General features: G+C 51.3%; 1 protein-coding gene across 1 annotated transcript in view; it reads left to right on the plus strand.

Annotated features, from left to right (window-relative positions):
* The first annotated feature begins 40 nt into the window (after window positions 1-40).
* Window positions 41-14,824, plus strand: part of GPR157 (G protein-coupled receptor 157) — a 67,348-nt gene continuing 52,564 nt past the window's right edge. Inside the window, exon 1 of the mRNA XM_043923517.1 lies at window positions 41-165. Coding sequence (XP_043779452.1) covers window positions 155-165 — 11 coding nt within the window. The 5' untranslated portion in view covers window positions 41-154. The remainder of the gene's footprint in view (window positions 166-14,824) is intronic.

The following is a 14,824-nucleotide window of genomic DNA, read 5'->3' on the forward strand; positions in this document are numbered from 1 at the left end:
TCTGCCTGGGCTTGCCTGGGCTTGTTCAGAGCCAGGCTGCTTCCCTCAGTGGCCGCGCCGATCCGGGGTGATTTCGAGATTTTGCCGGAGCCTTGGAGCCAAACCCCGGGGAGGAGAAGGCCGGAAGCCTGCACCATCCGTTCGCCGTCCAAGGATGGAGCCCAGGTAAACGCTTGCGTTCTCGATCGGTGTGAAAGTCGGTAAAGGAGGCAGGAGCTAGAACAAGTACTTTAACAACAATAAAGAGAAGCCTGTTGAATTGTGCGGCCTCAGAGTAGTAAGAAGAACGTCCAAGAAACAACAAAATGCTCTTTGATTTCATAATCTTTGGTAAGAAAGGAATTTTTTTTTTTTTTAATTTTGCATGGCTGGTTATTTTTCTCCTCCTCAGTCTCCGTCGTGGGTGCAGGAGGGCTCACTGGTCTAAGAGTGGAAATGGGGACTCTGGTTTTACTGCCGCTGCTCAGCCACGTGCTATCTGAGTAAATACCTTGACTTCCTGAAAGTGGGGGCATTGAAGCTAGGCCCCCAAGGTGGTTGTGACAAGTGCTTCAGTCACTAAAGAAGTGTTATATAAGAAGTCCGGCCCGCCAGTTCGTGTTTTAAAGAGAGGAACAGGAGAAGGGGTTTCAAACTTCCAGTCCCGGAGGGCTGTCCTCCTCCTCCTCCTCCTCCTCCCCATCCCAGTGTCTCTTTGCCCCCGGCTCCCAGCTGGTGGGAATGCTGTCCGGGCTTGGGGCCGCGGGTCAGGATGGCACTTCCGGGTCAGGATGGCACTTCCGGTAGTTCACCTTCCTGGTAGGCACAGGAGCCATGCATGGACTCCCGCTCTTAGTTTAGGTGGATGAGGCTGGCACCTCATAAGGGACCTATGCCAGTGCCTTCACCGTTTCTGTGCCAGTGGGGCACAGAGCAAAGGCACAGCATGCTGGGCAGACAGACCCAGGGCGCTGGCGCCCCCAGTCCCCCATACACCCTCGCTAGTTTCCTGCAGCAGGAAGTGGCTGGGAGTCCTGGATAAGTGCCTGTGGAGCTCTTCTGGGCAGAAATCATGTCAGGAAGGCAAAATGGCTCCCTGTGAGGTATGTGGGGCCAGTTCTGCCTCTGCCTCCAGGTCTGAGAGATCTCTGCGACAATGGCCGCTCCCCTGAGCCTCTGTATGGCAGTGGCTGAGATGGGGGGGGGGGGGCTAGGCAGGAGGCGGTTCTCCTGTACTCCCTGTTATTCCCGTTGAAGATCTATCCAAGAGCAGAGAGCTGATGGGGACATTGGCTGGTGCCCTGAGGCCAGGCCACTGGCATCAGCTGCCCTGTGGGTTAGTGGCTTGTTTCCTGAGCTTCCCAAGCTTGAGGATTGGCCGAGACTGTCCTGCGCCACCTGCCAATCCATCTTTCTCTCTGGCCTCAAGAATCCCTTGGTTACCAGGCTGGGTGTCCCCAAGAACTGCACTTTTATGCCTCACCCCTTGGCACCCATCACAAATCAATGATGCAAAACCTAGACTGGCTTCGGGTCCTTCTCTTCACCGCACGCCAGGCAGCACTTCCCATTGATGGTACAAGCAGGTCTTCCCCAGCCCTGAACCTGCCCTTGTAACTGGCTCCTGGGCTGGCAGGTACAGGAAAATGAAAGTGAAGTCGCTCAGTCATGTCCGACTCTTTGCGATCCCACAGACTATAGTCTACCGGGCTTCTAAGTCCGTGGGATTTTCCAGGCAAGAGTATTGGAGTGGGTTGCCATTTCCACACACAAAATGCTGCCCCTGGTTAAAGGCTGCTCAGCCTCGGGTTAGAGGAGGTCAGACGTAGGCAACAAGAAAATGACTAGTCAGCACCCATTCATTCAGTCATTCAGCAAATATTCATTGAATCCTTGCTGTGTGCCTGCATCATCTAACACTGAGAATACCCCCGTGAGCCAGACAGGCAGACCCTTGCTTTAGTGGCGCAGCTGATCTGATGAGGAAAGAGGCAATAAATGAACAAAATAAATATTTCAAATAATGTTAGGTCATGATAAATGCTGTGAAGGAGTTGGAGGGTGAAGTGCTGGGGAGGGGTGTTGTTTTGCTGGGAGGGAGAGGTTAAGTCAGTGAAGTGAGGGGAGGGCTTTTTAGCTGGGAGGGTCAGCAAGTGCAAAGGTGCATTTGAGAAATTTACAAGGAAGCCAGAGAGGTTGGAGGTGAGTGGTAACTGTTTAAGTTGGGCAGGGCTGAGAATTTAGAATGAAATCGAAAGGGTGATGTTCCCCAGCCTTTGGAGGTTTTTGAGCTACAAACGTCATGATCTTATGTTTTAAAACAATGGCTCAGGCTGCTGTGTAGAGAATATACACAGGAGTGGCAGCTAGGGAGTACCTACTGGAGGCGATTCCTTGGTCCTACTAGAGACCACAGTAACTACAGGAGGCTTGTAGCCCAGAGGGGATAGTGACCATAGTCGTTGAAGGTAGAGCCAGTTGAGTCTGTAGCTGGATGGACAAGGGAGGATGGGCAGGGGAAAAAAGAGACAAAGATGACTCTGATGTTTGTGGCTTGCACAGATGGGTGAATCATTTATGGAGGCGGGGAAAACTGGGAGGCACAGGCTACAAGGTTCTGATCTGGCTACAGTAGGTCATCTGTTAGACACCCAAGTGGAGATGGTATTGGATGCTGGCAGCTGGAGCATAGGGGAGAGTTTAGGGCAGGGGAATCTTAGTGACTACCTAATACCTTGAGACTGGGCGAGGTTGCTGAGAGCGGGGCTTGGAGAGGCTTGGGGGACAGCTTGAGAAGGTGGAAAGGAATCACCTTGGGAGATGGAGAGAGCATGGACAAGGGAAGTGACAGAACAATATAGCACGCGCTTAGTAAATATTTGTTGTGTGGATGGACACATGAAATGTCGTAGGACTGCTGTGCAGTGCTGAGTACCTAAAGGCCCAGTGGGGGATGTAATAGGATTTTAAATGCAGTGGATTTCTGGGACTCATAGGGCTGGGGAGATGCCAAGGCAGTCTGTGGAAGTGGAAGGGATATGATCTGAGCCTGGGAGAGCAACCAGGATTCTGCGGAGAGGGAAAAGTAAATTGAAGGGAATGGCATTAGCAAAATTAGGAATGCATGAGGCATATTTAGGAGTCTGATGCATTTATGGCATAGTTAGACTGGGTGGAGAGTTCTTATGAAGGGGGGTGGGTGGGGTGGAATTGGCTGAAGCTCTTTGCCACCCAGGGGTGGCTGGAGGACAGAGAGCCTGTCCCCATGCCCTGTCTTTGTCCCCAGACCTCCACCTGGTCAGATCTTGGGTAACCAGGCCCACTCCCGCCACCCAGCCACAGAGTGCCTGACAGTACCTCCTCTGGTCTCTGTGAGGTAGATAGGTCGAGGAGATCAGGATCTTCATTTTTGTTGTTTTGACATCAATCTTGGCAATATCTTTTTTGGTTTCGTTTTGTTTTGATTGAAGTATAGTTCGTTTGCAATGTTGTGGTAGTTTCAAGTGTACAGCAAAGCAATTCAGTTGTACATATATATATGTATTTTCAGATTCTTTTCCCTTATAGGTTATTACAAAACATGAAGTACAGTTCCCTGTGCCATGCGGTAGGTCCTTGTTGGTTATCTGTTATGATCCTCAGTTTTTTGTGGTTTTTTTTGGCTGTCCTGGGCCTTTGTTGTTGCGCGAGTGCTTTCTATAATCGCAGAGGGGGGACTGCTCTCTAGTTGCTGTGCTCCGGCTCCTCACTGCAGTGGTGAAACACAGGTGTTAGGATGCCTGGGCTTCGGTCGTTGCAGCTCCCAGGCTCTAGGGTGTGGCTCAGTAATTGTGGTGCACAGGTTTAGTTGCTCCGAAGCAGGTGGAATCGTCCTGGACCAGGAATCGAACCTGTGCCCCCTGCACTGGCACAGGGATTCTTTACACTGAGCCACCAGGGAATCCCTGGTCATCGTTTTTAATCACTGAAAAGCGACAAGGACCTTGGAATTTAGGTCCCCAGGGAGTGGTGTGGGTGTAGGCTCCCCCAGAGCTCTCTAGCAGTTCCTGCCGAGTTTGCACTGGTGGCCTTTGCTGTCGGGGTTGCCTGTGTCTCGCAGCAAGAAGACAGAGACACCTTGAGGAAGAGAGTCCTGGCTCCAGCACCCATAGAATCAGCATCATTTTGTTTTAGGCTGTCTGACAACCAGGGCTGATGTGTGTGTTAGTCAGGAGGACTGGCAAGAACTACTTTAAATCCCAGTTTCAATGACAAAAGAGTCCTTAGGAGGGAAAGCTTTGGGTGGCTGACCTTGGGTGTCCGCTCCCAATCAGCGTCTGGCTGGAGATGCCATGCAAACGCTGCCAGATGCTGCAGTCCATTAGCAGGTATGGATCTTTTCTCTCCTTTCAAAGGCACCTCAGTTCCCCCTGGGGCCCCAAAGTCCATGAAGCTCATGGCTTTTCAGTCAAGGACTTGCCTGCCAGACCCGTCTCTGTCACTGGCTGCATGAATCTGCAAATACGGCTTAACCTGCCTGGGTTTTGGTTCCTCATCTGTAAAGCTGGGCCTGTGTTAGAACCTACTTCACAGTGTAAAATCAATTCGATAATGTACATCAACCATGCAACAGGGCACTGTGGTGACTGTTAGGTATCAAGCATGTTTAATACTTGGACTAAATCAGAAGAAACTTCCTCTACACTGATAGAATGTAGTGAGGTTTTTGAAGTTTTTTTGTTTGTTAGATTTTTGCATTGCAGATATCCCTTTCTTCCCCTTCCCCAAAATCGCTGCTTTCCTATTTGTTGTTGTTAACTAGTGTTGCAGATATTTAAGTGGAGCAGAATGCCTTGGGTGGATGCAGAAAGAATACTCTCTGCTCCCATATCCTTTATATCCTTGCCTGTGGGCAGGTGGTAATGGGCTTCCCAGGTGGTGCTAGTGGTAAAGCACCCGCCTGCCAATGCAGAAGAGGTAAGAGATGCAGGTTCGATCCCTGAGTGGGGAAGATCCCCTGGAGAAGGGCTTGGCAACCCACTCCAGTATTCTTGCTGGGAAATTCCATGGACAGAGGACCCTGGTGGGCTACAGTCCATAGCATCACAAAGCGTTGGACATGACTGAAGCAACTTAGCACACACGCACCGGAGGCAGTAATCGACCTCCAGCAGCTCCCATAAATGGCACCCATGGTCAACCAGTCTAGTCCTGACCTCTACCGCCCTGTCATTTGATGCTCGTCTTGTCCCTTCCTGCCAGTGGTGCTGAGTCACTGCTGCCAGCCTCCCTGCCTCGCTTAGCACCAGTCTGGGCAGCTCCTGCCCAGTTGCCGTCACCTCCTCTGGACTGGCCCATCCTCCACTTGGCAGATCAGCCTCAGGCTGATCGCAGCTTCCTATGAGGAAAGTGGAGTTTCGACACTCAGTAGATGGGAAAGTGGGCGGAGGAACAGGAGGTTCCATCCAGAGGCGAAAAAGCTAGCCTGACTGTAGTGGGGGAGGGGCGTCCATACTGGAGGAGGGGTGTTAGTTGACTTGAGCCGAATTGATTCCTAAACCTGACATTAAAACATTTTCTGAGGTTGTCACATCAGCTCACAACAAAATTATTTAAACTAGACTTGAAAGTGCGTGACTACTGCCGTTGTAACCCCCTTTGATTATGAAACCCACCACTCGTGATGGGGTGAAGCAGGTTTAAAATCCTGGCCCATGACATCAGCCACGGAGCAGTTCCTCCCCCAGGATCACCGCAAGGCAGGTGGTGGTTCCCAGAATTACCTGCCCAAACCCCAAAGCAACTTCAAAGCCCTTGCCTCCAACCTGGAAATATAGAGAAACACTACTTCATAATGTGCAGAGAAACAACTGGTTGGGGGCCTGTGCTGAATTTCCTTCCCCTGGGTACTACCTGGCTGTCTTCTTGCCACTAATGCCCACCTCCCTGATCAGGGGCCAAGCCATTGGAGGGATGTGGGCTGGGATGTAGAGAGACCCTGCTAGGGTAAGCCAGCAGCTGTGGTAGCCTTTTAGCAGGGGAGAAGGGAGGACAGACCCAGAGTAATATTTCAGACCGAGCCTGCACCTTGGGGACTGATGTCTCTAGAAACCCCACCACCACCTTGGCCCCCATGCTGAGGACTGTCCCATCCCCTCAAAAGCCATTTAACCCCAGAATACTTCGGAAACTTGCCTTCAAGCCACTCCTCAGCCACATCCTCCTACACCAAATTAAAAAAAAAGGACAGCAAACCCTTCCCAGCCTCTCACTCTCTCCTCTTCACCAGAGAATCACACCTTCTCCCAAACACTTCCAGAAATGCAAGCTTTGAGTGTGTATACAGAGTGCTAATTATGTTCATTTATGTGAATTGTTTCCATTTAAGCCTAATTACTGTACTAGAGGCTAGCACTTATCCTTAAATATGTGTCAAATTAACTTTGTTAGAAGGCGTGTTGAAGGCAGTGGAGAAATAGAAAGAACATTGTTTGGGATCCAGACGGTCCTTGTTTTACCCTCCATTTCCTTGGTGCTTTTGGGCAAGAATTTAACATCTCTCAGCTCACTTTCTTAGAATAAAAAAATTTCCGTCCTGCCTGCCTCACGGAGGATGGCATGGTTCACACGAACTCCATGATCCACCCCATGTTCAAGGCTATATGCCATAGCGGGCAAGACAGACCATCGCTGCTCACGTGGGCTTTATGGTCCAGCCAGGACAACAAAAGGTGAATAAGTAATGCACAAATAGCAAACATTTATTGAGAGCTTATTGCATGCCAGGTGCTGTGCTAAGTACTTTTCAAATATTACCTTCTTTAATCCTTATAGCAAGGCTGTGAGGAAGCTACTATTGTACCCATTTTACATATGGGGAAACTGAGGCTTAGGGGGTTTACCTGCCTGGCACAAGTGTAGTTATGGCTTGAATGCAGGTAGCATGACTCAGCGTCTGCAGCTGTAATCAGTCTGCTGCTTCCCCCACCCCCACGATGTGGGAGAGACTACAGGGCATCCCAGAACCCAGATGGTGTGAAGGCACTTTAAGACCCATGATCCACCACCTTAGCCCTCTTCTCGCAGTTAGAAGTGAGTCCCAGGTCCCGTCCATACCCAAGGGGAGCAGATGGCACTAGGGCCTGAGCACCAGGAACCCACCCTCATGGGCCCTGAGGGATCTGTCCACCACCATTTCTTTCTTTTTTAAAAAGTATTTATTTATTTGGCTGCCCCAGGTCTTCACTGGGGCATGTGGGATCTTTAGCTGCAGGATGTGGAATCTAGTTTCCCAACCAGGGATTGAATCGAAGCCCCCCTGCATTGGGAACTTGGAGTCTTAACCACTGGACCACCAGGGAAGTCCCCACAACCATTTCTAATTTTGTGAGTCTTTTGTCCTCATAGTTTCTTGTCATGCCAGCTATTTACAGTTTTTTTTTTTTTTTTTTTAAGTTAGGACACTAGCAGCATTTCTGACATTTTTTCCTGATCCCCCTGGATTTTGAGGACCTGCCCTCTGGGCCACTCATATCGTCATGGCTGTTTCCATGGTTAAATGGTCCCAGGAATTTTCTGAAAGAGAAATGGAGCCGCAGGAGTTTGAGGCAGTCAGCGGAGAGAGGGGCCAAGCCCAGAGAGGAATTCAGACATTTAATCAAAATCTGAAGTCCACCCATCTCTTCTTGTTCCTTTATCCATCCATTTATGTGTCCCTGAGCCCAGCTCGCTTGGTGAGCCCCTTCTGGGTCCTGTGCTCAGCTCTTTACCAGTCCTCTCGCTGCATCCAGGGCAGAGTTAACAAGAGGAGAGGGTGGGATGCCCTCTGCCTGGGAACGTGGGCGGGGGGACCAGCCTGGAGTTCACTGTGGGGACAGGCGGACAAAGGGAACAGTATGCTTCTTAAAGCAGAATAAATACCATTTTACCTTCTGTCAGCTGGATCGTCACTCTGAAGATGCAAGGCTGTGCTGTGTAGTGTGGAATCAGGGCCTGAAGGCCCCAGCCTCAGGGCCCCGGGCCCCTTTATTTTTTATTCATTTTTTAAATTGGAGTATAATTGCTTTACAATGTTGCATTAGTTTCTGCTGCGGAGCAAAGTGAGTCAGCTCTATGTATACACATATCCCCTCCCTCTTGAACCTCTCCTTCACCCCCACCCCATCCCACCCCTCTAGGTCTTCACTGAGTCCCGAGCTTGCTCCCTGTGCTCTTTTTAAGTGTTGGCGAGTGTGTCTTAGAGCCTGTCCACTTCTGCTCTGCATCCCTCACTGGTCTCTGCTTGGTTTCACCAGTGAATCCAATTTCAGCAAGCCTTTTCCTGCCGTCTGAGTGGCTGCTTCTAAATTACTGTGGGGCATGAAACCCCCCTATATCTGATCAGCATTGTGTGTAAAGTGTTAGTCACTCAGGTATCCGACTCTTTGCGACCCCATGGACTGTACCCTGCCAGACCCCTCTGTCCATGGAATTCCCCAGGCAAGAATACTGGAGTGGGTTGCCATTCCCTTCTCCAGGGGATCTTCCCAACCCCGGGATCAAACCCAGGTCTCCTGCATTGCAGGCAGATTAAGGAATGAGCTAATAAGTGGATCTCAAGGACAATCCTGCCCCCACCCCAAAATCAGAATAAGGGTGTGGGTGTCATTTGAAAACAAAACTTTGATTCATTGCTTTCATTTAATATTAGTCATATCATTTACTTGATTTTGAGTTTCAGCTAGCTGTAAAGTTGGGGTAACTAGGTTTATCCAAGGAAAGTATTGATTAACAGAAAGTGCACAGTATTGGGGGTGACAGCACCCCCTGAGGAGAGGCAGGAGTTCAGGCTGCTCGGGGGCCTCTTCTCGTCCACAGGCCCCCGGCCCCCTCCCTCTTCCTGTTGCAGTGAGTTCACTGATGACCCCAGGGATATGTGAGTGTCCTGTGGCTGCTGTAACGAATGACCACAAGCTGGATGGCTTAAAACAACAGCAGTGTATTCTCTCCCAGTCCCCGGGGGCGTTTCCGGATGTCTGAGGTCTGCTCTGAGCACAGGCACTCAGCTAAGTGGACCTTCCCCGGGCTAACTGAGTGGTCCCTTGGGGCTGCAGCATTCCTGGTTTCAGGCACCAAACCAACAAACTTCTGAAGAGTCCAAATCACCATTAACTTGCCGATTAGGTGCACTCAGAGGATCTAACGTGTAAGCAGAATTCCTGACACTTACAGTTCTTGAAACACTTTCCCATCTCCTGCCTCACCTGTGTCGTGCCTCCTTGTGTACAGACAATGCACCTGCAGCCCAGCCTGGTCGTTAACAAGTGGAGCATGCAAACGGAGCCTCCTGACTCTGAGAGCAGGTTGGGGGTGCTGATGGATGATGCTTGGGGTGGGCGTGGGAGCCTACAGCCAGGGCAGGTACCATGCCTCCCCCAGGAGAGGAGGGCTGACTGAAACTTGAAGGACATGTAAAGTCATTTGCTGAAGCTGGAAAGACGGTGCCCAAGACAGAGAGGCTGTCCAGCAAGGCACGGAGGCAGGAAAGCCTGCAGAAGGGTGAGCAGAAGGTTCTGGTGTGTGATCTCAGGCAACTCTCCCCCTTCCCTGCCACCTAGACCCATTCTCCTTGAGAGAGCTGGTTTGTGGCTGAAATTTACAAATTAGAGCTTCATTCTTTTGGCTTAAACCAAACAGTAAATTTACCCTATACTCAGATGCAAAATCCCCTGAATGGGCTGAGTTTCCTGCCCAGCCAGCCAGTTTGCTGGTTGGCGTGTCTGATTCTTCTAAGGACAGGGTTAGCTCAGTGGATCAGGGATCGGGCATGGTTTGGGGGCATAGGTGGAAAAATGAGCCATCAGTATGTGGGGACAGGAGCAGAGCGGATGGACTGGGGTCCACAAACATCCCTCCTTTATAATTCCTATTTGGCCAGCCTTGAGCTAATCCTTGGCTTCCCTAGTGTCTCAGAGAGTAAAGAATCTGCCTGCAATGTTGAGACCTGGAATAGATCCCTGGGTTGGGAAGATCCCCTAGAGGAGGACATGGCAACCCACTCCAGTATTCTTGCCTGAAGAATCCCCATGGACAGAGGAGCCTGGTGGGCTACAGTCCATGGGGTCAGAAAGAGTCAGATACAACTGAGTGGCTAAGTACAGCAAAGTGCATTATATGTTTATACACCACATCTTCTTTATCTGTTCATCTGTTGATGGACTTTTGGGTTGCTTCCGTATCCTGGCTATCGCAAATAATGCTGCTAGGAACATTGGGGTGCATGTATTTTTTTGAATTAGTGTTTTTCAGTTTGGGGGTATATATACCCAGAAGTAGAATTGCTTGACCTTATGATAGTTCTATTTTTATCTCTTTTGAGGAACCTTCATACTGTTTTCCATAATAGCTGCACCAGTTTGCATTCTCACCAACAGTATGCAAGAGTTCCTTTTTCTCCACATCTTCGCCAATATTTGTTATTTGTGATCTTTTTGATAGCCATTCTGACAGGTGTGAGGTGGTATCTCTCGCCTGTGGTTTTGATTTGTATTTCTCTGATGATAGTGATGTGGGGTGTCTTTTCATGTGCCTGTTGACCATCTGTATGTCTTCAGAAAAGTATCTATTCATGTCTTCTGCCCATTTTTAATTGTTTTATTTATTTATTTATTTTTTGAGCTAAATGAGCTATTTATATAGTTTGGACATTAACTCCTTATTGGTTATATCAATTGCAAACATTTTCTCCCATTCAGTAGGTTGTCTTTTCATTTTGTCAGTGGTTTGCTCTGCAGAAGCTTTCACCCCCAGAACTGGGGGTTGGAGAGTAGTGAGAGGTTGAACGGTGCTGACAATGCTGGCTCCAGACCAGAAGCTGATTGGACATGGAAAAACCAGATCTCGGGTTCCGTGGGCCTGAAGTGGGGTGCATGAAGGTCAAAATGGCAGTTCAAGGAGGCTGGGCCTTGTTCCAGTTGGGAGCAGACTGGGTGGGCAGAGACATTGAGCCTAGAGGTGTGAGGGGGGCAGGGGTGGAATGGGGTGTGGTAGACGCATTTTAACTGTGCACAACTTTCCTCCACATTGTGGACCTCAGGGTGAGCAATGGATCCAGAACCTCGTCTTGGTCTGAAAGACCATCATGGTGACAGTCAACTGCTCAGCGAGTGTCGGCAGGAGACGTGGGGTGTCGGGTCCTCAGCCTCCTTCCCACCCAGGCTGCTGGCCTGGCTGGGCCGTCTTTGTTCCCTGAGGTTGTCAGAAGAGAGCTGCCCTCGCTCATTGCCTCTGCCCTCTCTCTGTGGTCTTCGCAGAGTCTCGCCAGGGCAGCTCTCTGGGGTCTGGCGCCCGGGATCCGGAGTCCCTGCAAGATGGCCTTGCAGGCCAGGTGTGTTCCCAGGAAAGGGGGCCTGGACGCCAGATATTCAGCTCTCAGTCATCTTTTTTCATGTTCTTTTAAAATTATAAAATTAATAGTAATGCTCATAAAATGTCAAACAGTTCAGGAACTTCCCTGGCGGGGTCCAGTGGTTAAGACTTCGCCTGCCAATGCAGGGGGCGCAGGTTCAATGCCTGGTCTGGGAGCTAAGATCCCATGTGCCTCCTGGCCAAAAAACCGAAACATAAAACAGAAGTGATAATTGTAACAGATTCAATAAAGAGTTTTAAAATGGTCCACATCAAAATAATTTTTTAAAAGACAGTTAAAAAAAAAAAAGGCAGTTCTGAGGTAGATGAAGTTAGTGGGTTGGGCCTGTTCCAGTCTCCCTCTCTCCTTACCCCCAGCTCCCTGAAGGCGGCCACTGTCAGCCTGGGCTTGGTCCTTCACGCCCGCCCAACCCCCAGGGTGGTTTCCGTTGACTGTCGGCTGAGCCTCGTGGTAGGAAAACCTCCGGGAGTGTGGTGAGCCTCTGTCTCCGCTAGACTCACATCCAGACCCTTGTTTGCAGGGTCTGCAGCTCAGAGCCAGGGTCACCCCCAGATGCTGGGCGATCAGCCCAGCTCCAGTCTCTGGGGGCTCACCACATAGGAGTGACTCTGTGAATCCTGCTACTCAGGTACCCCTGACCCTCAGCCTGTCTGCAGAGGTAGGGGATGGAGTCTGGCTGGACTTAGCTTGGGGTGGGGGGCTTGGTCAGCTCCCAGCTTCCCTTGGTGCCCTGTCTTCCTGTGAGGTCCCCATCCCTCTGCACCCTTGGACGTGTGGCTCCTGGGTGTCCCACTGGCCTGGCAGGTCAGGAACGCAGAAAGACTGCTTTAATGGGCAGGGCTCTTATTTATTTGGGCGTGACAAAGTATGTGAAAGGTCGTTGATGCCCGGGAAGCACCTGTCACCGGTGAAGTCGTGTGCTATGATTGTGAGGACTGTCACCACCCCCTCTCCATGACTTCACTGGGAGGTCTCTGTAGCTGCCACAGTAGGAGTCAGTTCTGAGGATGGGGACCCTTGAGCTGGGGCAGCCAGGCTGCTCGCCCAAGCTAGGGTCTGTACCTAGAGTTGCCTGCAAAGATACTGACCTGTGATCACCTGGCCTGGGAGGTAGCAGGTGGCCCTCTGGGCTGAGGACATGTCCAGTGATTAAAGGTGACCATTTGTCCAGGACTTTTAAAGAAGAGAGGAAAGTCTTTTTTGTGGTATTAGAATGGTTTCCCAGTCCCAGCATTGTTGATATTTGGGGCGGTTCATTCTCTGCTATGGGTCTGTCCTATGCAGTGAGATGTCATCAGTTTGCCTGACCCGTACCCACTCGTTACCAGTGGCATCTCCACCTCTGCTCGTGACCACCAAAAAGGTCTCCAGATGTTGCCAGATGGCCCCCAGGGGACAGACTGGCCCCTACTGATAGCCCTGGCCTCGAGGACTCAGATCGGGCTTCCAGCGAGCACTGCCTTGGCATCACGAGCTGCTTCTCGCTCGGGTGCAGTTTTCTTTGTTCCTTTTCCAAAAGGCTGACCTCATCCAGCTCATTTGTTTGTTTCATTGACTCACCCAGCTCTAACCACAAGAGCCTTCCTACTTTGGGGGATCCCAAATGACTTATCATGGGACTCTGTACGTAAATCTAAAAGATTCTTGTCTGCTAAATTGGAGGCAGACACTTCTCTTTTAGCTCTGCTTGAGAAGTCCTTGTCTCAAGCATTCAAGGACACGCGGGGCTCCTACTGAAGATTTTACTGTGAGCACGCTTGGAGTTCAGTTTTCTGAAATCGCCAAGCATTTTTCTCCCATTTGTTTGGGTCTTAGCCCAGTGACTAGCAGATGATCTAAGGGCCAGAGCGGTCTGGAGTTGGCCAGTGCTTGGGGGATTTTCTTAAGGCCTCTGACCTAGGACTGGCTGGGGAGGAAGACAGAGGAGGAGCCAGGAGGGGGGAGGTGGAGGATGAGGAGGAAAAAGGAGGAAGGAGAGACAGGTTCCAGATGGACCCACCCACCCAGAGTCATACCCCACTGCTGTGCATCAGGACCCTTGGGCAAGGCCTGGCCTGTTGGGGGCTCCTCTTGAGGCCCTGAGAAAGCCACTGCCTTTGAGGTGGGGCTGCACAAAGCTCAATGTAGCCCTGAGGACTGATGCAATCCTGAGGTCAGAGACCACGCCTTCTTCTTGGTGAGCGGAGGCTGTAACCCCCGAGGAAGAAGGCTGGGTTCTGACTGGTCCTCTCTTGGGCTCCTTTTCCTGCCTCACTGACTCCTTAGGGAAATGGGTTCTGGTTTCCAAGTGGGGGCTTTAGATCTTAACACCTGCCTTGCACTCGAAAACTCTAGTTATCGGAAGATCTCGTGCGCCCACAGCTCTCCTCTTGGGCGTTGGTACTTCTGTTCTGCAGTGGCTCCCAGAGGCTCGGCTCGATTGGCTGCCTCCGAAGCACGCAACTGAACTTGAACAGCAGTTGGGATGCCTAGGCCCGCCCCCCTGGCGCCGCCTGTGGCCTCACATTCAGCCTGTGCCGAGAGCTCCATGCTTGCTGTTGACTTGCGCTGGACTGGCCACGGAACAGAAGGGACCAGAAGCTAGATCTGGCTGCCAAGGGCTCTCCATCCTGGATGGCAGGACGCTAGCTGGCTGCACCAGATGCCACCAGCCCCGCCAACTGTGCCCATCCACCCCCGGTTAGCACATGAAGCCAGGACCTCCTCTCTCAAACCAGACAGTCAGTATTCCAGGTGCCCAGGGATCCATCCTGAAGGGCTGGGGCCGAGAGGGGTGAGTGGGTCTGTGTGCACTCAGCAGAATTTCAGGGGTACCCTTTATTCCCTGGGACTGTTCTCCCTGCCTTCACCTGTGCCAGCTCTGAGTTTTCCGGATTCCAGCCTCCGCGGTAGCCAGTCTGTCAGCAGCTGGCTGAAAACTACTTTCCCAGTATAGCCACCCACTGGGAAAGAGCAGCCCTGGAATTTGACCCTGACGACCCCCACGAAGTTCTTCCCAAGCTCCTGGTCCCACCTGGCTCCACCTCTACCCATCACCGGGGCACTGTTGGCGGGTATGGGGGCTGGTTTTTTCCTCTCTCCTCCTCCCTTCTTCCTCTTCCCTTTTGTCCTTTTCTCCACCAGCTGTAGATTTAGAATCCTGGTGACTCAGGAGGGATGTTCCAGTGCGTGATAGGCTGGGCGGGTGGAGGGGGTAGGTCACATGGTGGGGGCAGAGAGGGGAGGGGACCCCGGGTGCCAGCACCTCTCCGCAGGTGAATGCACACCTATGATAGGCCTGGGCACTGGCAGCGGGCCCAGGCCCAGAGGTGGAGGCAAGCCCAGCAGGTCGGACAGGTGGAGCGAGTCCAGTGGCTTCGGGGCCACAGCTGAGGGTCCCATCCCCGGTCCTCCCTTAGCCCACAAACCAGGTAGTCCATCTTTTTGTCTTTTCTGCTGGTTTAGCTCACTGTCAACTTC

Source organism: Cervus elaphus, chromosome 14 (genome assembly GCF_910594005.1).
Source record: "Cervus elaphus chromosome 14, mCerEla1.1, whole genome shotgun sequence".
Classification (NCBI taxonomy): Eukaryota; Metazoa; Chordata; class Mammalia; order Artiodactyla; family Cervidae; genus Cervus; species Cervus elaphus.